The 23,733-nt window shown below is 38.4% G+C and overlaps 2 protein-coding genes across 2 annotated transcripts in view; one reads left to right on the plus strand and one right to left on the minus strand.

Moving 5' to 3' along the window:
* The window catches only part of LOC309861173 (uncharacterized protein), a 734,084-nt gene that overhangs the window by 505,036 nt on the left and 205,315 nt on the right, over nucleotides 1–23,733 (minus strand). The gene's annotated exons all lie outside the window — the stretch shown is intronic.
* LOC309860922 (uncharacterized protein) overlaps nucleotides 3,262–23,733 on the plus strand; it is a 112,711-nt gene continuing 92,239 nt past the window's right edge. The window contains exons 1-3 of the mRNA XM_082723357.1: nucleotides 3,262–3,342; nucleotides 5,252–7,591; nucleotides 15,044–15,235. Of these exons, the coding sequence (XP_082579483.1) occupies nucleotides 3,285–3,342; nucleotides 5,252–7,591; nucleotides 15,044–15,235 (2,590 nt within the window). The 5' untranslated portion in view covers nucleotides 3,262–3,284. The remainder of the gene's footprint in view (nucleotides 3,343–5,251; nucleotides 7,592–15,043; nucleotides 15,236–23,733) is intronic.

A 23,733-nucleotide genomic window follows, 5' to 3' on the forward strand; every position in this document is an offset into this window, starting at 1 on the left:
CCCAAGATCATGACCTGAGTGGAAATCAAGAGTCAGGCACTTAATCAAATGAGCCACCCAGATGCCCAGTATGCAAATACCACTAAATCACTGTAGGAAAGCTTTGAAACGATTGTGATATTGATGTGAAATTAAAAAATTCTACAGCATGTGGAAGGAAATCTAACAATATTCTGATTTCCCCAGTGATGACTGCTCTGAAATTTTTAAAATGCTGAATTCTTTAATCTTTTAAAACTTTGGTGCCCCCGGCTTTATGGTGTCCTAAGCAAGCACTGTCTCTATGAATAAATTTATTAGGCTCTTTGTGAAAGAAGAGAAGAGGCAGGGGAGAGAATACAGTGATTTGACTAGGAAGAAGAGGGCCCCCCACAAGAAACAAAGAAACAGTAGACTGGGACGCTAAGGAACACCTTCTTCCACTCCTCATTTTGCTCATGGTCAGTTAAGACAATGTCCCTGTAGCTGCGCCCTGTTTAGCAGGTAAATGGGGGAAATCTTTGCTTCTGTTTAAGTAAACAAGTAAACTAGAATTTGTAGCACACATGAGAGACTGCTCATGGGACTTAGAACAATTTTTCTAGGCACTATCATTGATTTGGGTACCTCTTACAGCAGTACAGAGCAAGAGAGATAATTAATGGGGAGAAAGATCAGCAGTGTATTTGTTTTAAAATAGACCTTTATTGGGGCATCTGGCTGGCTCAGTGGGTTGAGACTCTGCCTTTGGCTCAGTCATGATCTCAGGGTCCTGGGATGGAGCCCAGCATCAGGCTCTCTGCTCAGCAGGAGCCTGCTTCTCTCTCTCTCTGCCTGCCTCTCTGCACTTGTGATCTCTCTCTGTCTGTCAAAGTGAATAAATAAAATGTTTTTTTAAAAAATCAGATAAAAATAGACCTTTATTAACAATCAACAAATTAATACACAGTAATAAGAAAGACCGTTTAGAAATACAAGAGGGTACATTATTAAAAATATAATTAGATGCAGATTGAGCTGTCTATCTAATTCACTTAGTCATACATATTTATTGGGTGCCCATGATGTGTCAGGCACTGTGCTACATACTACATACATATTCAATGTTCAATAGTATATTCAATTTCCTGGATCAAAGTTGTCATGCTCTTTCTGACCCTAAGTGCAAAAAATATATAAAATTTGCTCTGTATGATCAGAAGCAATCTCAGGACTCTATACTCTGCTGGTCTGCTCAGAGAGAGAGTTAGCCCAATTCCTAATAGCCTGGGTTCTAGTCCTGAATTTACCACTGTTAGAGTGATAAAGGAAGCAGGGACTCTCTGCGTACCCATTTTTCCCGAACAAAATGAGACTTTTGAATGGGATGATCTTGAACACTTCATTTAGAAATTCTCACTCAAAAAGAGTTGATGGTTGGATTAGCTTTACCTAAGCTTTCACTTGCAGCTCTGATGTGATGGATATTTTCCGCATGTCAGGCACTGCTCAGTACTAATGTGTCTATCTAACACATATGTAGATACCTTGACCTACATAAGGTTAAGAATGATCGATGCCATTTGACTGGAACTATTTATCACACATTTTCAGTTGTTTCTTCAGAACCACTCTGGAAGGTGAAACTTGTCACATTTCTGCTTCAGAGTCAAAGGAAACAGCCTCACAGAAACTGCATGACCTGCCGTGAATAAGCAGCAGAGCCAGAACACAGCCCAGACCTTCTGAGTCAAAGCCCAGAGTACTCTCTACTAAACACAGAGGAGCCCCCTACATTTTGCTGTTCAAACTACACAGAGAAATAATCGATAACCTAGTCAAGCGTTTTTGAAGCACTTCTAAAATTAGAAAACCTTATATGTTTAAGATGGGAATTTAAAAAAAAAAGAAAAATATTAATTATGTGTTTGTAATCCTCTCCCCAAACCAACCCCCATGTTGGCCTTCTAAAAAGAAAGGATTCGGGGCACCTGGGTGGCTCAGTGGCTTAAAGCCTCTGCCTTCGGCTCAGGTCATGATCCCAGAGTCCTGGGATCGAGGCCCACATCGGGCTCTCTGTTCAGAGGGAGCCTGCTTCCTCCTCTTTCTCTGACTGCTTCTCTGCCTACTTGTGATCTCTGCCTGTCAAATAAATAAATAAAATCTTTAAAAATAAATAAATAAAATAAAAAAATAAAAAAACAAAAATAAAGGATTATTGCTTAGTCAGCCATCGGAACTTAATTGTGCCTATTGGGGGAAAGAATAGAAAGGATAATTGGAAGACACCAAAATAGTGTCAATTACTCCATATAAAACAGGTTGCCTAAGGAAAAAGAGTTTTCAGAAAGTTGAGATTTTGAGAGTTTATAGAGGAAAAGCATTTGAAATCATCACATACCATGATATAGGGGATTTTGAGGACAGAGAGAAGTTAAGAAGAATTTAAATAAATTTTTGCCAAAACTGGCCACAAAACAGCCCCATTTTATTTGAGTTTTGTGTCAAACAGATAAAAGTTGAGCTGCTCTGCTGAGGTATCCAAAGGCAGAGTCTACCTAAATACACCCAAAACAATTGCTTCAGAGAGAAGCTATTTCTCTTTGCCTCTTTGCACAGTTTAATCCTCTAAAAGGAAAGCAATTGAATCTGGCATAGCTCTAAGCACAGGCAGGTGCCTATGGAGGTGATCTGAGGAAATTAGGAGGCTGCAACTCCCCCAAATAATTTTCCCAATACTTTTTATCAGTTAAGACATCATCAACAGGGAAAATAACCATTTGTTTTGCGATGAAACTATAGAATTAAATTTATCTTCTACAAGACCATAGAGTACATATCCAATCTTAAAATATTTAAACATAGTGTTTATGGTGATATTGTAATGGAGGCAAACCATCTCCCCTTCACCCTACTCCCCCTCAATAAGGCATGGCTATAAATTTGATGATAATAAATATATGTCAACCCACAAAAATCGTATTTCTATTACTCTAAGAAAAGTTAGAATACAAAAAATCATCAGTTAAACAGAATATGACTTTATAAATTGCATCCTAAATGTCTATACATAAGAAAAAACACATGTTTAAGCATTCACATGGGATATAATAATGAACTTAAATAGTTGGGGTAGAATTAAATAGGAAAGGAAGATATAATTAGGATAACACAACGTATTCAGAGGAGAGCACTATTGGATACCAGAGAAAGATACTATGTTATCAAGTGAGCAAATGAGTTAAGTTAGTATTCTGAGGGCAAAATAATTTCAAATTTTATGCTTTCAAAGGACAGTGAAAACTGAAGATGCTCAGCTCCCCAAAATGAGAAAGGAAAGAAGAAAAGTCTGTAAAAAATGGAAAATCTTGAATCCCACAGTATGTAAGTCTCATTCATTGGTTTTATAAGTATGTATAAAATGAACTACCCAGCTAAGTACTTTGCTTTTTTACCACAGAATGCCTATAAAAGAAAGAAGATAAATCTATATAAATGTTATGAAACAATTTAGAAGTTTGGGATGTATGTACATATTGCAAATAATAAAAATTTAAAACAGAAATATTTACTTATTAAAAAAGTTATCATTATTAAGACCCCTGTCCGTAGAATCTATTATTAGTGGATTATTGTATGACTATCTCAGTTCTACGTTGCTAGTTGTGGAAACTGAAGTATAGTCAGTTGAAAGAGGCTATAAACTATAAAATTATGAAATTGAAAAGTCTATAAACTGAACTGCTCTTGGCACGAGGGTGTTCTTTTAAGAATAAACTGTCATCTATAGTCTTAGAAAGCAGTCCACCAGTATATAAAGTACAATCATGCTATACTGTAAATGGGTTTTAGAGAGATATGTTTTCGTGTCTTATCTCCCACGATTTCTATACTACAGCTCTCAGGTTGTAAGCAGGCCTGCTGGGAACTCTCTCAGGACTTGCTATGAGAACAGCCATTGCCTCAGACTAGCAGAGAGGCGAACTGGAACTCCACGGAACTCCAGGATGCCTGAGAACCTCAAGTTAGGAAGCAGTAATTCCTAAACCTATGATTCTTTACTTGATTCTAAAAAAGTAGTTCTATCTCTACACCTCATACTTGTATGCTACCTCCAGCCAAACTTTGGTAGGATGTTTTTCTTTTTCTGGTTACAGAGAATTTATTTATCCTTTATATAAATATTTATAAAAATATGATTTTATTTGTATTTACATATATTTTATTAATCATATCATATTTAAATTAAGAACATTCAAAATAATTATAAGTAATCTTTTCCAATTTTTAGCTTAATCAACCTATTAAAATTATTTTCATGGAGACCTGGATCATAGGTTTCCATGATGTCTCTATTTGTTGCCCATTCTTCTCTCTTCTCCTTTCCAAATACTCTCTCAGACGTAATTGAAAACATATGAGATCTTTGTCTTTTGTCCACTGTTTTTTTTTACACAAGATCTGTTACTTCATACTCAGATTCACAACGTTTTCAAGCAAAATATTCTAAAATTATAAAGTGGAAGAGTAAAGGTTGCAAGCTGGCAGTTCTTGGGCCAAAGCTGGTCCTTAAATTTATTGGCCTCCATCTATAAAAGGTTTCGTTGTGTTTTTTTGTTTTGTTTTGTTTTTAATGTGAGACAATCTTTAGAAATTAGGAGATTTCACAATATAATAAATCCAGACTCTAGTTCTCCCCTGGAAAGTGATAGCATTTGGCAATACCAGGACACCTTCTCTGTGCTATAAAAAGCCTCTACCCATCCAAAGGAAACTATTGGACCTATTTAAAAGGCTGTCTATAACCCATACTTGGGTCTCTTTATTTGCTTTTCAAATTAAATCAAGCTTGATTTAGCCTGTATTATAGTAGTGTTATATATAATATTTTAATGCCATGTTCAAATACTTGATCATGGAAACTTATTCTTTATCAAGAAGTCTCTTTGTATAAATTTTGTATAAATTTGTTCTGAAATGTTCTTTTCACCCATTTTGGAAGTCTCTGCTTTAGAGTCAAACATAATTACATTCTTAGTTCCTAGAACTACCAAGTAATAATCTACATTCTAAAATAACTGATTTAAACTAAGGTATTTATTAGAAAAGAATTTTTATGGAAAATACCTTTATATACTAGAAATGAAAGAAAATATTGCTCAAATACAAAGAATATGCACTGAATTTTACTCTAGAATTTGAGTCCCATCTGTTTCTAAATGGACATAGAAAACCTTTTTTTTCCTCTTCTTTTTCTTTTTTCTTTTCTTTTTTTTTTTTTCTTCTTCTTTAGGTGTACCTCAACCTGATAATCAAGCATACCAAAAAAATATAAAAGATCTTGAAAAGGAAGTCAAAGGAGATACCCCAAAGGCTGTGCTTCATCCAACTAAGGCCTTAGGGAAATCTAAGGGAAATGGAGATGAGCATGCATCTGCTTCTATGAATGCAAAAGAGAATTCCCCTTTCCTTCCTAAAGATAATAAACAACTTTCACCTGACAGCAAAATAAGTAGGGAGAAGGAAAATGATCATCTTCTTCCATCCATTTCTCATCAACGAGACGAAGTGTTATCAGCGGCTATGTTTAATGCCTGTGAAGAATCATTATCAGGAAAAATTACCCTGCAGGATTTCCCAGACACAGTGGAAGCCCTTAAACCAACAAAAGGCAAAATCATTACAGAAGTAAAATGTGGGGCTTTCAGCATGCAAGTAGAAATCAAGAACAGATTTTTCTGTAAAACAGAAATGCAGTTCCCAACAAAAAGGAGATGTCCACTATGTCGCCAACATTACTTTTCCAGACACATTCAGAAATGGTACACTTCTAGAAGCTGCTCTTCCAGATGTAGGAATGTGTTGGTAGAAGAACTAAAACCTGAGGAGGCATCCAAGTCTGAAGAAATTGCCAGAATGGAGAGACCCTCCCTAAAGGTAAGCATTGTGGAAAAAGGAATTAAAGTTAAATACATGAGTAAGAAACAGAACATATTAATTAATATAACTCATCCTAAAAGAAAGGGGAAAACAGCTAAATACAAAAACATTTCCTCCAATCACACTACTAAAGAATGTTCCAGGTCTTCTGCACCATCTGAAATTAGGCACCCTGAAAAGTGGCAGCTTGAGAACAAGCATCAGAGTTCAGAAGGTTTGCCTGTCTCTCCTCCTATTGTGTTTGCTGTGCAGAAGGAGAAGAATATCGATACAGCTGTGGATTTTCTGTGCTCAACCCCTGAGAGGGAGAAGAATAACCCTGATACAGTATCTCCAGTTTTAGATCACTGTGATGTAGAATCTGCCATCTCTCAGCAGGAGGACTTCAAAATTAGTCAGAGCACTCTCAAAAAAAAACCCTTCTCTGAGGCTAAGGCTCCTCTCAAAAACATTCTTCCTACTTTACAAGACACCCTGAAGACCACAGGGTTAAGAGAAATGGACTTACAGAAAATGTCTTTTGAGGATCCCAAGGATGTGGACCAAGAGACAAAAGTCATCTTTGATATGCCAGAAGATATCATATCAGACTTATGTATCAGGCGAAGTACAGAAGAAATGAATTATTTGCCAAGTGCCATAACTGGTACCTTCCCCGTTCAAGGTGGCAAAGACTCTGCCTTACGTTCTTTGTCTTCTCCGAGCATGCAGCTGGTAGGAGAAAAGGCAGCCGACATTTATTACAAAGGCAGCAAAATTCCACTTGCAGACTGTTGTGAGAAATCAACCTCTTTACCTTTGCCTTCTAGTCAAAACGCTCTCGGGTCTTCCACCTCGTTCGGCCCATCCCCCTGGGCCACCAGACATTCAGAACCTAAAGAAATCCCTGGGGATACATTTTCCTTTGAGCACTGTGTTGAGTCTTTAAAAAACTGTGAGGAAGAGCATGTTGAGGTGACTGACAGAGACTTTCACAAAGCCACCTTACATAGTGACTCTTGTACAACAGGAGAGCAACTGTTGGAAATGAAGAGTACACAGTGCTCGACCCTCAGCCCTGCGTCCTTCAGCAGCCTCTCTGCAGGCAGCCCCCTCAACGGTAGCAGCCACAGCACTGTGGAATGGGGTCCAGCCAAATCCCAGGCAAGCCATCCAGAGACAGCAGCTCTCAGCACAACAACAGAGCTAGTCATGTCCTTAGTATCTGATGCGTTAGAGCAAAGATTGATTATTCAAAACGATAAAGAAGGCATGGTTTATTCCCATTGTCCCATGGGGATGAAAACTCCTGAAGACTCATGCAACTCTCTGGGAAATGATGAAAAAGACAAATTCCAAGTAATGCCAGTAGTAAAGGATGCATGCCATAGAGACTTTGAAGACCTATCAAATGAGAATCATGATGAAGTCGGTTTTCCGATGGATTTTCCGAACACTGCTGAGTTCAGCTGCACAGCATGTGCTACAGATAAACTGTTTGTTATAGAGAAAACACTGACCAATGATGCAGACCAATATGGCAACCAAGATGAAAAAGGCCTTGGTCTAACCAGCTTTAAACAGGAGCCAACAGAGTGCCAAAGGATTGCATCGACAAAGCCAAATTCTGAAGGAGATCGAAATGACCCAAAGGAAACTTACTATCACCAAATAGATGTATTATTGTCGCCTCAGAAGCAGAAGGCCTTGGCAGGTATGGTGGCTTTACAGAATCTTTAACTTTCATTATTCTTACATGTTTGAGCTTTGGAAAGTCTTAATGTGAGGGCTTTTTAAAAATTTTTATTTTATTTTTTATTGCTTGGGCTTTTCTTCTTTAATGCTGAAGATATATTGAGTATTTTAGAGTTAAATGAATATGGGGAAGCATATATCAGCTTGCTTCTTTACATTATCACCTACTCCACCCATAAATAGTGCATAACAAAATCATGAAGGCTGCAATTTAATATAAAGTTTTTAAAAAATCAATTTCTTTAAAAGGTTGATGTATTGCCAAATCAATTTTGTAGGAAACGTTAGCCTTTTGCCACTCTTAAATAATCTACCGTTTTTTCCTTCTTGCAAGCTAAGCATATCTATAATAGGAAGAATATGTTGGTGAGAAAGTGTGTTCTTATACCTTGCTGGGGTGTTGCAGAAGGTTGGTGTACATGTTTCAGGAAGCCATGTGGAATAGTAATCAAAGCAAGGGACGAAAACCAGAAACATCCATGGCTAATCCTGATTGAGCCATCCATGGGGGTGTCTGACCTCAAGCAGACCCCTGACCTCCCTTGTGCATTGGTTGGCCCTGCTCAAAACATTGATAGAACCCAGCAGCTCTCCAGACCTCTAGAGGGCTAGGATAGAAGCTCTTTTCTAAGTACATAATACTGCCCTGTGTGCTTTCAATCTTGGGTCGACATTATATCATTTTGACAACTTCACAGAAGGCCCTCCTTGTTTTTCCTCAATAAGTTAAAAATATTTTATATTTAATATTAGCATTATTCCACATTGTCTATTAAAATACATCTTGAGGGGCGCCTGGGTGGCTCAATGGGTTAAAGCCTCTGCTTTCGACTCAGGTCATGATCCCAGGGTCCTGGGATCGAGCCCTCATCAGGCTCTCTGCTCAGCGGGGAGCCTGCTTCCTCCTCTCTCTCTGCCTGCCTCTCTGCCTACTTGTGATCTCTATCTGCCAAATAAATAAATAAAATCTTTAAAAAAACAAAATACATCTTGAACAAATAAAAACTCCCTTTCAAACCACTGATAACATTCCTCACATGTCCAGGAATGATGGAACTATCTTTTCTTTGTCGTTCCATCCCTAATTTCCAAAATAGAATTAATACAGCCTAAAAGTAGAAGTAAAATACAGAAAGCGCAGTTATATAAGTATTGGCATAAAACATGAAATTTACTGTACAGAGAATAAATCTCCTAAAATAACACAAATTGCTATAGACACTCGCTTAACAGGAACACCCTAAGCAAAGATCTGTCGATCACAGCGACTCCTTCCAAGTGCCAACATACCTCCAGATAACAAGATCAATGACATTAACCCCAACTTTTGCTTCAGTCTGTAATTATTTGAGTCAGCAAGAGGCAGATCTGCACTAAGAGCACTTGTGCCTCTCAAAACAGATGCATTTCTTCCCCGGATGCATACCTCCCAGGCTGGCTCTCTTTCCCCCAAGGCCATTCTCTTCCCTGGACTGCCTCTCCCAGCAAGGCCTATTTCCTTAAGTATATTAATAATTCAAGTTGGAATCTGCCCAAAGCTGATGCTGCATTTCAGTAGACTTTGAAATGATCTCATTGGGTGAACAATTGCAACTATCTGTTCCATGTGTTACTATGATTCAGGAAAAGGTTGTCCCTACAATTCTCCCTCCCTCACCTTTACTCCTCTTCCCCGGGATCATTCTGTCCCAGCCATAGTGACTTCCTTGAGTTACTAGAACCTGCCAGGCAAGACACTGCATCAGTTCCTTTGCTTGGGCTGCTTCCACTACCTAGACCACTCTTCCCCCACATGCCCACATGGTTCACTCTCATCCCTTCAAATTTTTGCTCACATGAGACCTTCTCAGTCCTCAGTGAGGACTTCTCAGACCATTCAGCTTAAAACCACAACCTGAGTCTTGTCCATTCCAGCCAAGATATAACCCATCCTTTTTTTGTGTTTTATTTTTATGCACGGTACTTGCCACCTTCTAATATGCTATATAGTTTACTGCTTTATTTGTTCTGTCTTCTCTCACAAGGATGCAGTCAGGAAGGCACGACTTCTGTTTCAATCATTGCTCTATCCACAACACTAGAACAGTGCCTGTCCTGTAGACCAGGCACTCCATGAGTATTTGTTGAATGCAAGATTCAAGGAAGTCACATCAGGCTTCTTTGTGTGAAACTCTGCCTTCATATGGGAAAATAGAACAAAAAAAACAGGGAAATTCTTCAGAAATATAAATGTTTGTATTAAAAATATTTAAATCTCTAAATATTTGTATGGATTTGACTCTCCTAGAGCTATAAAATTTTTTATACTTTATTCAGCACTATTATTAATTATACTATGGATACCTCAGGCCAGGATTTTGTAATCTTTGCAAGGTGTAGATTGCTTTGAGGAACTAGGACATCTTTGTACTGTTTTATCAGAAAATTATAAATTTGATATAAGCATAAACTTATGGCTAAATTTTCAGAAGTGTCCTCCAACTCCTCAGATCCTGTCCATGTCACTCAGATTAAGAATCCCTGGCATGAGGGGGCGCCTGGGTGGCTTTGCGGGTTAAACCTCTGCCTTCAGCTCAGGTCATGATCCCAGGATCTCCTGGGATCGAGTCCCGCATTCAGCTCTCTGCTCAGCAGGGAGCCTGCTTCCTCCTCTCTCTCTGCCTGCTTCTCTGCCTACTTGTGATCTCTGTCTGTCAAATAAATAAGTAAAATCTTTTAAAAAAGGATCCCTGGCATGAAAGTGCTGACTATAATACAGACAGTCCCTGAATTACAAAGATTCTATTTAAATTTTTCAACTTAAGGGTGGCACCAAAATGATACATATTCAGAAGAAAGTATACTTCAAATTTTGAATTTGGTCTTTTCCCAACCAGTGACATGTGGCGCCGTATTCTCTTACAATGCTGGGCAGTGGTAGTCCCAGTTTCCAGTCAGCCACACCGTCACAAGGAGAAGCAACCCAGACGCTTACAATCCTTCTGAAACCATACAGCTATTCTATTTTTTACTTTCAGTACAGTATTCAATGAACTATGTGAGATAGTCAACACTTTATTATAAAATAGGCTTTGTGGGAGATGATTTTGCCCAGCTGTAGGCTAATGTGAGTGTTCTGAGCACAGCTAAAGTAAACTAGGCTAAGCTGTGAAGTTTGTGAGGTTAGGCGCATTAAATGCACTTTTGACTTACGATATTTTCAATTTACAATGAGTATTTCAGGACACAACCCTATCATAATTTGAAGAAGATCTGTATTATGTAGTCCCTTCTATCCATCTGTGTGTGTGCTTGCAAATTAACTAGATTAGAGGTCACAATCTGGACTGCTTACAGGAGCCAGGAAGATAATGTAAATGAGTAAAGCAGGCTGCATGTGAGAAATAATGGAGTGTTGGTGATTGAGAGGGAACTGTGTCTCCAGGGAATGAGAATACAGGTCTATTACTGCCAGATCTTCTAATTTTTCAAGAGAGCTGGAGATCTGGAATATATATATATATATATATACATATATATGTATATATATATATATATATATGCATGCATGTGCACGCACGCACACACACACGTGTGTGTGTGGGGGGGTGTGTACATGCACCTCTATACTATAAAACTTTCAAGACAAAGTACAGACTAAACAGTCTTTGACCTCTGAACTCGATAAAAAAGAGGGGGTAGAGATGGGCAGGTTTTAGGAGGTCAAAAAGCCAGTGATACAAAGGAAAGGATACCAACCAGTCTGAGAGTCTTAACACTAAATCCTGGGTTATTCCCCTGCTAAGTCAGGTCTCCATATTCCTGGGTAAAGAACTTTCTCAGGGCCTTATTTCTCCAGCTGTAAATAGACTGAAATATAACTGTAAGATCTCTGCTAAAAAACTAGAAATTTTATATCATATAATATATTAATGAAGAAACCAAAACTAGGCTACTCTTTGAGAATGGCAAGGAAAGAATGAGAAAGATTAAACGCTATTTTACATGGCATAAAATATTTATCATTAAGAAGCCCTTTATACATAATGGGACACAAAACTTGCGTGCATATGTAAGATACTTTATTTTGCTACGTTCCAGGGGAGGAGTGATTCTGAAAGCCAACACCAAGGCAAAGGGTGGTTCCAAGATCTGTATCAAGTTCTAGGAATCAAAAGATGAATAAAGAAAATATTCCTTCTCCTGTAGCAGAATACAGCTGTTAGGATAATTTCCAACAAGTTAGCTTTTGATGAAATTGTGAACTTTTCACACTGGTGCCCATTTCAACATTTCTCCGTAGATGAGCAAGTGCAGGGTCCAGGGTGCAGGATCTGGGGTCCAGCTTCGGTGCCCATCCTTCCTCCCCCAGGGCTTCTCCCAGCTGAGCATCTTCCTCTCCTCGGTCTCCAGCTCACTTTGCAGACCTCCCTTTGGCTTTCAAAGTGATAGCTTGCTTTCTTTTTCTTTTTTTTTTTTTCCCCCACAAAGTGATACTTCTCTATTTTTATATTCATGTTTGATAAAACGTTAGTATGTCTTTTAATGGATTAACATATTACTCCTACAAAGTGACCGTGTGTATTTTAATAGAGTCCTTCGAAATACTTGACTGTCTTCATTTCGGCCCCAAACCAGGCAAGCATCTTGCCTGATTCCTAGAAATGCTCAGTAAATATCCACTGGATATTCATGCAAGGAGGAAAAGTTCATATGGGAATGAAGGTTACTGAGATACAGATTCAATTCACCAAGTAAAAACTTTCTAACAGTTGGAAATATGAAACGATTGTGCTGATCCAGGTTGGAAACGGGTAATACATTTGAGTATGCGAAGTGTACAAGCTTACACTGAATGACTACTTAGTAGAAATCTTGTGAAAGTGTTTTAAGCATATAGGGTAATTAGACCAAATTACCTTATATATTTTTGCAAACCTGAGATTCTATAAATATCAAGCAGGACGATGGGAGTGACACTGTCCTCAGTGGGCATTACAGTGGTTCTCAAAGAATACTTCAAAACATACTGTAGGGCACACAATTTCTTTCATTTATATACATAAATGAAAAGGCTAGAAGAAAACTTTCCCCACCATATCACAGGGCCATATTTCTATCACACAGTTTCTTAGGCTCATAGAACTTCTCTTTTTTGGGATTGCCTGCCTTTGCCTCTGGTCTTGATCCTAAGGTCCTGGGATCAGGTCCCACATCAGGCTTCTTGCTCACTGGTGAGCCAGCTTCTCCTGCCTGCTTGGTTCTCTCCCTCCTTTTGCCCATTCTCTCTCTCTCTCTCTCTCTCTCTCTCAGACAAATAAATAAAATCGTAAAAAAAAAAAAAAAAAAAAAAGAACTTGTTTTTTTCTCCAGCAATTTCAGGAAAGAATTGCTTTTATTTATTTATTTTTAAAGATTTTATTTATTTGACAGAGAACACCAGTAGGCAGAGAGGCAGGCAGAGAGAGAGAGGAGGAAGCAAGCTCCCTGCTGAGCAGAGAGCCCAATGTGGGGCTCGATCCCAGGACCCTGGCTTCATGACCTGAGCCAAAAGCAGGGGCTTTAATCCACTGAACCACCCAGGCACCCAGGAAAGAATTGCTTTTAAAGGTAAAATAGTTGACATTGCAAAATTTTCCTTCTTATCTCATGGATGTCTTCAGAATCAACCTGGACTCCTAATCTCAACAAATGGAACTAGAGTGAGCATTGGAGAAAATGGTCAGAGAATTTTTAAAAGTTCTACCAATGTATGAAATCCCAGAGGCCAAATAAATAAATAAATAAAGGTAATCTCCTCAGGTCATGATCAATCTCGGGATTGTGAGATCAAGCTGCTGGTCTCTCTTTCCCTTTCCCTCCTCCATGCTCCCCACCACGAGCACATGTGCTCTCTATTCCTCTTAAAAAAAGAATAATAATAATAAGTAAAGGATATATGTATAGAAAGTGAAGAGCAGGGGTGCCTGGGTGGCTCAGTGGGTTAAGCCTTTGCTTTCAGCTCAGGTCATGATCCCAGAGTCCAGCCCCACATCCAAATCTCTGCTCAGCAGGGAGCCTGCTTCCTCCTCTCTCTCTGCTGGCCTCTGTGCCTACTTGTGATTTCTGTCTGTCAAATAAATAAATAAAATCTTAAAAATAAAAAAAAGAAAGAAAGTGAAGAGTAAATATAGAATGAATGAATGAATGTCATTTTTCTGATCTCCTCTTACTTCCTAAGGAAGAGTTAAGGGTCAACAGCTGAGTCACAGAAAATGAAGAGGAGAAAAAAAAAAAATAATGAAAGGAGTTAGATAATGACTCTTCCCATCTTCCAGGTCTTTGTCCCTGAAAAGTGAAATTTCAATTGTTAAGGAAATGAATCCTAATAATTATGAATAAAATAAAGAGATAATTTATTCATGGATATATCCCATTTATTATTTAAATAGTTCTAAGAGTAAACTTTGATACTCATAAATTAGATTTTAATTTACAAAGGCCAAATTTTAAAACTCCTTTGCTCCTTAGAATAGAATAAAAATAAAGGTTAAGATCTGTTCTCTGTTTAAATTGCTGTTGCTTGCCTTTCATATAGTGTCAAAAAGTAAAAGCAAGTAAAATCTTAACCAACTCCAGCCTATCAAATTACCTAATAGGTATAATGTGCTTTGCTATTTTGTTTTCCTTTTATTTTGCCTTGCTAGTTGTTTTCTTAAAATCTGATTTTATTGCAATTAGTTTATTTGTAATTTTCTTTCTTCTAATTATTCCTCAGTCCCATGGCTTATAATAACAGTAGGCAGCAGTTTGGAAGTGTATCAAGTATTTCAAGTTGTTACTTACTCAAATACAAAGTTATCAAAGCCTCATTCATTTGGGGTTTTTTCCCTTTTCCTTATTTTGAGTCAACACATGCAACAAGAAAAATAGCATGAAATTTACATTATTGTGATTAATAGAAGTTAAACCATAATGGACTTGAGTGGAATAGTAAATTTACTCTCATAGATTATAATTTAACTAATTCAGGTAATATCTTGTTTTCTTTTTGAGAATTCAGGGGGCATAATTAACAATTTATGTGCACATTGCTCCTCCAGAATAACTCCTCAGGTCAAGATCAATCTCGGGATTGTGAGATCAAGCCGCTGGTCTCTCTTTCCCTTTCCCTCCTCCATGCTCCCCACCACGAGCACATGTGCTCTCTTAGGTACCAGGCATACTTCTGGTACCTAAGCATTATCAATTGAATTGACTCCAAATGAGATAATGCGTGGTCCCACCTTCAATCCAAATGGATTTTTTTTTCATGTTTCACAAGTCTAAAAATTGAATTGTGGAAGAGTTGAATTATTCTAGTCCTAGTCTATAGTGATTCTGTTTCAAAGCCTGCCTGGAATATTTGAATTTCTATCTTGAAATGTTGTCTCCCTTTCATACTTTAATCTAGATTGGAATTTGGAAATAAATAGCCTCCGCAAACTATCCCAGGAATGGGCTCCAAGAGGCACAAGGGTCAGCGATGGTTCCCAAGAAGAAGCAATAGACCAGTGGGCCAGGAGGAGGCAGCAGTTCAAAGACGGCAAAAGATGCAGTTCAGCAGGGGGGAGTTCATTTACCAGCAACATCACTGAAGGATCCAGTGAGTAGACAATCACTTTCTTTTCCAAAACCAGAGCAAAGCAACAGGTCAAGCCCACCAGGTCCCCTCCCTCGTATCTCCAGAATATAAACCCTACTGCTTGAACATGGCAATGTGGTGATTCTATGCCTTTATATACAAGATATTTTTGGAATGATCAACTCCTCCTTGTCCACTAAAGAATCCCAACTTGGTAAATTATCTCCTTCAAAACACAACTGTCTACTAAGGCTCCTTTTCTCTTCAGAAACTGAAACAACTAACTATAGGATTCTTTACAGAATTAAATCTGTCCCCTACTTCAAAGAATTTGAGTTGGCTTACAAAAATATGTATAATAGAAAAAGCTAAGATTGGTATGTTTGATTAAAAGAAACAATTTTCTTCTTGATTTATCATTTCTAAAGTGAGGAATTGTCTTTAAATGGATATATATTTTAATGAAATGGTATTTCTCTTGGTATTGAAAGAGTATTATTAAATCAGCATTATACCTCAGTCCCACAATCACTTGCAACTGAGAATGGAAGGAAATCCAACTGAAGGGAAAATAACGTGTTAAAGAAAATAGAGGGGAGTATTAGTACATTCAGTACATACCACCACTAGTCTGGCTGCAAGATTCTAGAAGCGAGTTGTTAGAAGATACTTATCCAAATAGTAGACATTCATCATTTCTGTGTTATTTATAGAACATACCAGTTTGTCATGAAAAACAGTGATATGGAAACCTGAGAGAAAGAGAGAAATGGAGGGAGGGAAGGAGGAAGGGAAGAAGGAAGGAAGAAAGAGGCAAGAGAGGAAAGGAGGAAGAAAGAAAAGAAAAAAATGAAAGAGTTGATGCAATATTGTGATTTATAAGAAATATAAAATATATTTTTTGAATTTGGTAATTCAAATTCATCCTCATATAAAGTGGATCTTGGTCCACTGGTTGCTGCCTCACAGCTCCTAAAACCTTTATTAGAATTCTCCGAGGATCACCACTTCCTCATATCAGGGAGATCATATGATAGTTGTCTTTCTCCGCTTGACTTATTTCGCTAAGCATGATACGCTCTAGTTCCATCCATGTTGTCGCAAATGGCAAGATTTCATTTCTTTTGATGGCTGCATAGTATTCCATTGTGTATATATACCACATCTTCTTGATCCATTCATCTGTTGATAGACATCTAGGTTCTTTCCATAGCTATTTGGCTATTGTGGACATTGCTGCTATAAACATTCGGGTGCCCGTGCCTCTTTGGATCACTACGTTTGTATCTTTAGGGTAAATACCCAGTAGTGCAATTGCTGGGTCATAGGGCGGTTCTATTTTCAACATTTTGAGGAACCTCGAGGCTGCTTTCCAGAGTGGTTGTACTAGCTTGCATTCCCACCAACAGTGTAGGAGGGTTCCCTTTTCTCCACATCCGTTCCAGCATCTGTCATTTCCTGACTTGTTGATTTTAGCCATTCTGACTGGTGTGAGGTGATATCTCATTGTGGTTTTGATTTGTATTTCCCTGATGCCGAGTGGTATGGAGCACTTTTTCATGTGTCTGTTGGCCATCTGGATGTCTTCTTTGCAGAAACGTCTGTTCATGTCCTCTGCCCATTTCTTGATTGGATTATTTGTTCTTTGGATGTTGAGTTTGCTAAGTTCTTTATAGATTTTGGGTAGGAGAAGAATAAATGAAACAAGATGGGATTAGGAGGGAGACAAACCATAAGTGACTCTTAATCTCACAAAACAAATTGAGGGTTGCTCAGGGGAGGGGGATTAGGAGAAGGGAGGTAGGGTTATGGACATTGGGGAGGGTATGTGCTTTGGTGAGTGCTGTAAAGTGTGTAAACCTGGCGATTCACAGACCTGTATCCCTGGGGATAAAAATATATGTTTATAAAAAATAAAAAAAGAAAAAAGAATTCCCTGAGGAGAGCAATTAAGGTAACTTCGGAAGGCCCTAGGTAACCTAGTTGGGGCTGATGACCACAGAAAGCTAACCACAGAGCTTAGAGGTTTGGAATTTTCAGCGAGGTGTCCAGAGAATTGCTTGTTGGTGTGTGCTGTGCACGCCCGGGCACACACATGTTACAGTCGGGTCCAGGATCCCAAGAGCTGTGTTGCAAAGAATGAGGTCTTTATGACAGAGACAGTAGTGACTATTCTAGATTATTCCTACAGACAAGCAGGTAGAATGACACAAATGCAGTTCCTGAATGCAGCAGGAAAATTCATCCAGAGTGAGTTACAGAGCTGGCACAGATTAGGAATGGAATGTAGCTATAAACATGTGGGCAAAATCATAGTGATACTGAAATAATAAAACACTGTACTGTATTATCCCAGCACAGTGTTCTTGCATTCATGTAAACAGTGAAGAAGACAATTTAAGTGGTCCATTTTGTCTTATCCTGATCGTGTTTCATTCTTATCCCTTGATCAATGTCTAATTCCTCCAGTTGCATCTTCCTATTTGGCAACACGGACTCTGGATCTGTAATCTTAAATTTTTAGTTTCACATATACTACTCTGTAGGGTTGTTTTATTATCCCTCTTCTGTTCGTGGACTCTTGAAACACCTCCCTGGAGAATACCTTTGTTATATTAGACTTCCAATAAAATACTCCCACTGCTTCACATTTTGTTGTGATGTTCCTTTTCTTCCACTTCCAGTCCCCCTTCCCCTCATCAGTTTCTATACTGATATATTGCAGAATTTGGTTCAAATTGTTAAGAAATATTTTAATAATCGATACTTAATAATATTTAATTAGTTTTCCATATCGTTGCTTGATGCACCAATTACTTCCAAGAGAATTTCTTTTTTCATCTTAATATAATCCTCTAATAATTTTTTTAAAAGATTTTATTTATTTGTCAGAGACAGAGGGAGAGAGAGCGAGTGAGCACAGGCAGACAGAGAGGCAGGCAGAGGCAGAGGGAGAAGCAGACTCTCTGCCGAGCAAGAAGCCTGATGTGGGACTCGATCCCAGGCCCCTGGGATCATGACCTGAGCCGAAGGCAGCTGCTTAACCAACTGAGCTACCCAGGCGTCCCCCTCTAATAATTTTTTGAGAGAGATTATTTGGGAGATAAATTGAGTCCTGATATATCTGAAGATATATTTGTCATTTAATTCTTAATGGCAATTTGGCATAGTTCAGGACAGAATTCCAGGTTCTGACTACTGAACAAGCTGTCTTCCTGAGGCTGCTGGTGCTGATGAGAAGTCTAAATCCAATCTCCTTCTCAAAACTTTTGCAATTAATCCAGCTTTTGTTATTATTAGCTCTTAGAGTTTTTGCTTTAACCTTGGTATTCTAAAAATTTTCTAGCATGTATTTCACTGCGTGTATTTCAAATATGTTTTCATGTTTATCATCCCACAGGCCATTACATCCTGATGACTCATAACATTCTTCCACTCTCATAAATTCTCAGAGACGATTTCTTCAGATACTAATTTCCTTTCTCTTCTCATAGTTTCCTGCTTCAGGTTGCAATAAATGACACTGCTGCACAAGATATCCCATATCCCATCTGGATGTCCTCTGTTCTCAGTCCTTGACTTTTTCACACACTCATTGTTCATGGCTAAAGACAGGTACAATCACTGCTGTTTCCTGACCCACAGTGTAGTTCAAAGTGAGTGATGTACGAACGTCAAACTACCTGCTGTTTCTCCCGTGGTTGCCCAACTGATTACCCCACTGTTTGCACCCTGGGGCACTTTAGCTCCCTCACTCTTGGTGGTGTTCCTGTCATTCTGCATCAAAACTTTCTTACAGAGAAGTCAGAGAAAGACAAGTACTGTATAACTTATATGTGGAATCAAAAAAGCCAAACTCATAAAAACAGAGAGTAAAATGGTAATTACCAAGGGTTGGGGAGTAGGGGAAAAGACAGATGTTGTTTGAAGGTACTAACTTGCAATGAGTAGTAACTATGTCTTAAAGATAAAATGTACAGACAACAGCATTGTATTATCATCAAACTTGCTAAAAGACTAGAACTTCATTATTCAAAACCACTGAAAAGAATAATTATGAAATGTAGCGCAGGTGCTAATTATTGCTACAATAGCAATCATATTATGTTGTATAAATGTACTAAGTTAACACGTGGTACACCTTCAATTTACATAATATTCTATGTCAAATAGATTTCAACAGGAAACAATTTTTCTTACATGTATTCTCTGCTATGATTTCACTTCACGGCTTATAGGCTGATCCTGGACTTCAGGTATTTCTCAGTTACTTGTGTACTGATTCCCTTCTTGCTTTCAAACACATCTATAGGTCTTAAAACATGCTGTGCTACACACACACACACACACACACCACACACCTTTCCCTTCCATCTTTTTGCTGATTTCCTCTGAACTTTGAAATGCTGTTTTATTATGCAGAAAAAATTCAGCTGCAACTCTTGCTTCTACATATGTGTAATTCGATTCATCACACTTTCAATAAAATACCTGCAAGAATTAGGACCTACCTGCATGTATGTTTTCTAGCATTCTCATCAAACTGGGAGACTGGGTTTTTGCTACTGCTCTATCCTGAACCCACATCTACAAATAGCCTCCATTTGCCCACCTCGCTTCCTTTTCTACTCTTCTCCACCTTGTACTCAGCCCTAGGTGTCTCTCCTCTATGGACTATATCAAGGGGCTAATTTGCCCCCTGGTTTTTTGTGGACTTTGGCCAGAGGGAAAGATCAGCAGGAACCTTGAAGGAATGAGGAGACTGAGGTCCTGCTGTTGTTGAAAACCTTTCTAAGATGCCGCTCTACCTTAAAGGCCTCCAACTGCCCTGTATTCACCTGAGGAAGCCCTTTTATAACCCCACTTCCCTTTTATAATCCACATGTTGATTGAGTTCTGTTTTCTCCTTTTGGACCCTTGAAATTCTTGTCTTTTATACCACAGAAAATTCAACTGCCGCTCAGACTTCTAAACCCATGTAACCAAAATTACCAAGGTCCTCGACAATCCACTAACACTAACGTAATCCAAATCTACCCATCTTAAGAGCTAAGAAGCAAGAGTCAGAAGGAAGAACAATCTGGCCATAAGCAAGAAAACCAGAAACAAAATGTTACATGCAGTAATAAAAATCTATTACTTATAGCAGTAGTTTCCACTATTACCTGGAACAATTTATGATTGATCTAAAAAAAAAAAATTAGATTGAATGGAAGCTTTGCTTGATTAACCACAGACGATGTCTATGTGTCATAGCAAAAGGGATCCTTTTCTCTGGTCTTCTGTTTCTTCTCCTGTAGAAGGACCCCTTTGTTCTAGTTCATTGTGTCTTTGAGCTTCCTGGATCCTTTCAGTCCAAGCCTGTTTCATCCAGTATTTGATGGACAAATCCTCTAGATTTGTCTAGACAAATCTAGACATTTGTCCTCTAGACATAGTTGCTGCTAGACATTCACATCTGCTGTGTGTTTCTTGAGAGAAAGACACGGCCATGGGTGTGCTGGAACCTGCTCTGGGTGGTTCACAGTAGCTCTCCGAGCACACTTTGTCCTAACACTGCAATGCAGTGAGTTCAGGTTGGTAGCTAGAAATTGGTCAGGCTGGGAGTATTTGTGCAGTGGAGACTGGCAAACATTACAAATCAGGGTGGTTGTTTTCTCGTTTTTCCTTTCGAAGAGCCACTTAATCATTTACCAGGGCCCGCACAAAACAACACAGGAGTCAGCTGTGTCACTTACACACATTCACATTCAGGCCAAAAGAGCACAGTCATTTTAATTTAAAACAATGACTGTTTTCTTTGAGGCGAATTCTGTTCAGAAGGAAAACTTGAACAATCGGTATGACCTAAGACACAAGGGAATTGAACTGTCTGCCATTTTATTTCTCAGTTTAATCCAAGCCACAGACACTCATGTTGTGTTTCTTCAGAAACATTTCAAGAGAGGCTGCAGTTCACTCTGAGGTGCTGGAGCTACCATTGTTTAGTGTGTGGCTTAATTTCTATCTCATTTATAGAGTCAGGATATGCTACTAATCCATGACTTAAAACCTGACAGCTTTATCGAGCATCATTACAGCTGGTGTTTCTCAGTCTGTTAATCTCACTCATCTCTGACTTCCTACATAATAACTGGAAAAGACATTAGGAATGACATATTTATGTATGTGGACACAGTTGATCAATGCATCTAGGCTGTGGGGAATGCTGACTAAGGCACACCAGGTAAATAACTTGAAGGCTGTAAACTAAAGTCAGAAAGGGCTTGCAAAATGGAGCTCTGATTTTTATCATCTCAAACGGCTCCTGTATCACAAACAGATGTGGCAAGAATTTGGGTCTAATTGTATGAGGATACTTGATAGCATTTCCTTTATTTCGTTCAGCTACAAAAATTATTGCATAAATGTATTTTCAAAAACTTAGTTTCCATGGAAATAAGAAAGGAGGGGATAGAGAGAGAGAGAGAGAGAGAGAGGCAAGCAGGCCAAGGAACTCTGCTTTCTAAAAATAAGAGTTTGGGGCGCCTGGGTGGCTCAGTGGGTAAAAGCCACTGCCTTCGGCTCAGGTCATGATCTTGGGGTCCTGGGATCGAGCCCCACATCGAGCTCCACATCAGGCTCTCTGCTCAGCAGGGAGCCTGCTTCCCTTCCTCTCTCTCTCCCTGCCTCTCTGCCTACTTGTGATCTTTGTCTGTCAAATAAATAAATAAAATCTTTTTTTAAAAAAAGAGCAAAATACACTAAAAAATAAATAAAAATTAGAGTTCACAATTACATTGTGCTTATTATGTCAGCCTTTACAAAACATTTGCTTATGAGTTATGCTAACACCATCATAAATTAAGAACTATATTTTCATCTTCACTTTACCAAATGAGCAGTCTGAGTCATGGGAGGATAAGTGACGTGTCCAGTCACTCGGGTATAAATTAGCGGCAGAGCTGGTTTTCAAGCCCACATAGCCTATGCTCTTGAACCCAGTCTACCACCTCTGGTCGGACCATTCAGATCTGAACCCGATTCATCTCTGGGAAACTCCAAACTGGGTCTCCCTTCTTGTGATACCACATTATTATGTGCAAATAATACAGAGGAATGTAAGAGATATGAGGATGTCTAAAGCCATCTGGAACTGAGTTGAGCATTTTATTTTTTGATTCTCAAGTGAAAAAAAGAAAAGAAGTGTTCTAGTTTTTCAAGAACAAAGAAGCTCAAATCCAATTTCAGTAATACCAGGCAATGTTAAGGGCTCATTCTGTTTTAAAGTTTCATTTATTAAAAGGCTCATCACCACAAGCCAAATTTTGGAGACAAATTTTTAGTGACAAAGGTACATTTGGATTTGTTTTTTACTTGGCTTAAAGTTCCACAGGGGCAGTTGTTGAGAAATCTGGAAGTTCAAAGCTGCAGCAGGTGTGTGGCTTGCTGCTTCATTGAATTTTATCACAAATTTTATGTTTCAGTTTATGTAAGGGTATGTTGATTAGCTCTGTCTTGGTAACTGAATGAACAGAAAACCACTCATCCACATAATCAAATCTGTTTGTAAATAAGTGAGCTGTTTTAACAGTCTCTTGCATGCTGATAAAAACAAAGATCACTATAATTTAGAGACCGACCTACTGCTTGGGGGAAAAAATAATAATAAAGATAAATCCATGGGCCCAGGAATCTGTACCTTATATTCATAAATATTAAAATGTAACTGAATACTTAAGGCCAACAATATAAGATATAAATCAAATAAGGAAAGGTGCTTTCATACTTTAAAATCCTTCAGGGCTTCTGCAACTGTAGTCAATACAATGTAGAAAGCAACTTTGAATTAGGCCTAAACCTCAGAAAGATGGGTCAACAAATTGTTATAATTTCTTTAGTTTACTTTTCCCACCATCTAAACTCAAATGTCACACTCAGAGTTATTAAAAAAATGAATGCAAAAAAAGTGATTTTGAATTATGATGTATGAAAGAAGGCATGCTGTATGCAGAGTTAAGGTATTCTAAAGTTTTCATCTTTTTTATTTTAATCAACAAGATATCCAGTAACATTCTCATATAATTTACATTCCTACTTTATCATTACATAGCACTCCAGTATGCCATCCCCGTTATTTTTCTGCACTAACAGTGTACTTATTCAACCAACATGGTCTATCTTCTCAGTATCTACTTCCTCACCCTCAGTCTACTTGTCTATATCATGTTTACTTAGCAGTCCACAACCCCATCTTCCTGTAGAGATTTTGCCCACTCCTCAAGTTCTTCTTCCTTTAATCCTCTCCTTCCCTGCATCCAGAATTGTTCTCTCTTTCCTATGAACTCTCTTACTGCCTCATGAGTCCCCTATCTTATTGTTTCACCCCCGTTGTGCTTAACTTGCACCTTCCTTATGACAGAAGAACAATTCTCTTGGGCTAATTCAATTCAATAAAGGAGAGAACAATGAATGAATGCACCTGAAACCACTTAAACTGTGGATTAGTTATCAGACGATTCATGAAATCTCATTTGCTG

This window comes from Mustela nivalis, assembly GCF_964662115.1.
Source record: "Mustela nivalis genome assembly, chromosome: 3".
Classification (NCBI taxonomy): Eukaryota; Metazoa; Chordata; class Mammalia; order Carnivora; family Mustelidae; genus Mustela; species Mustela nivalis.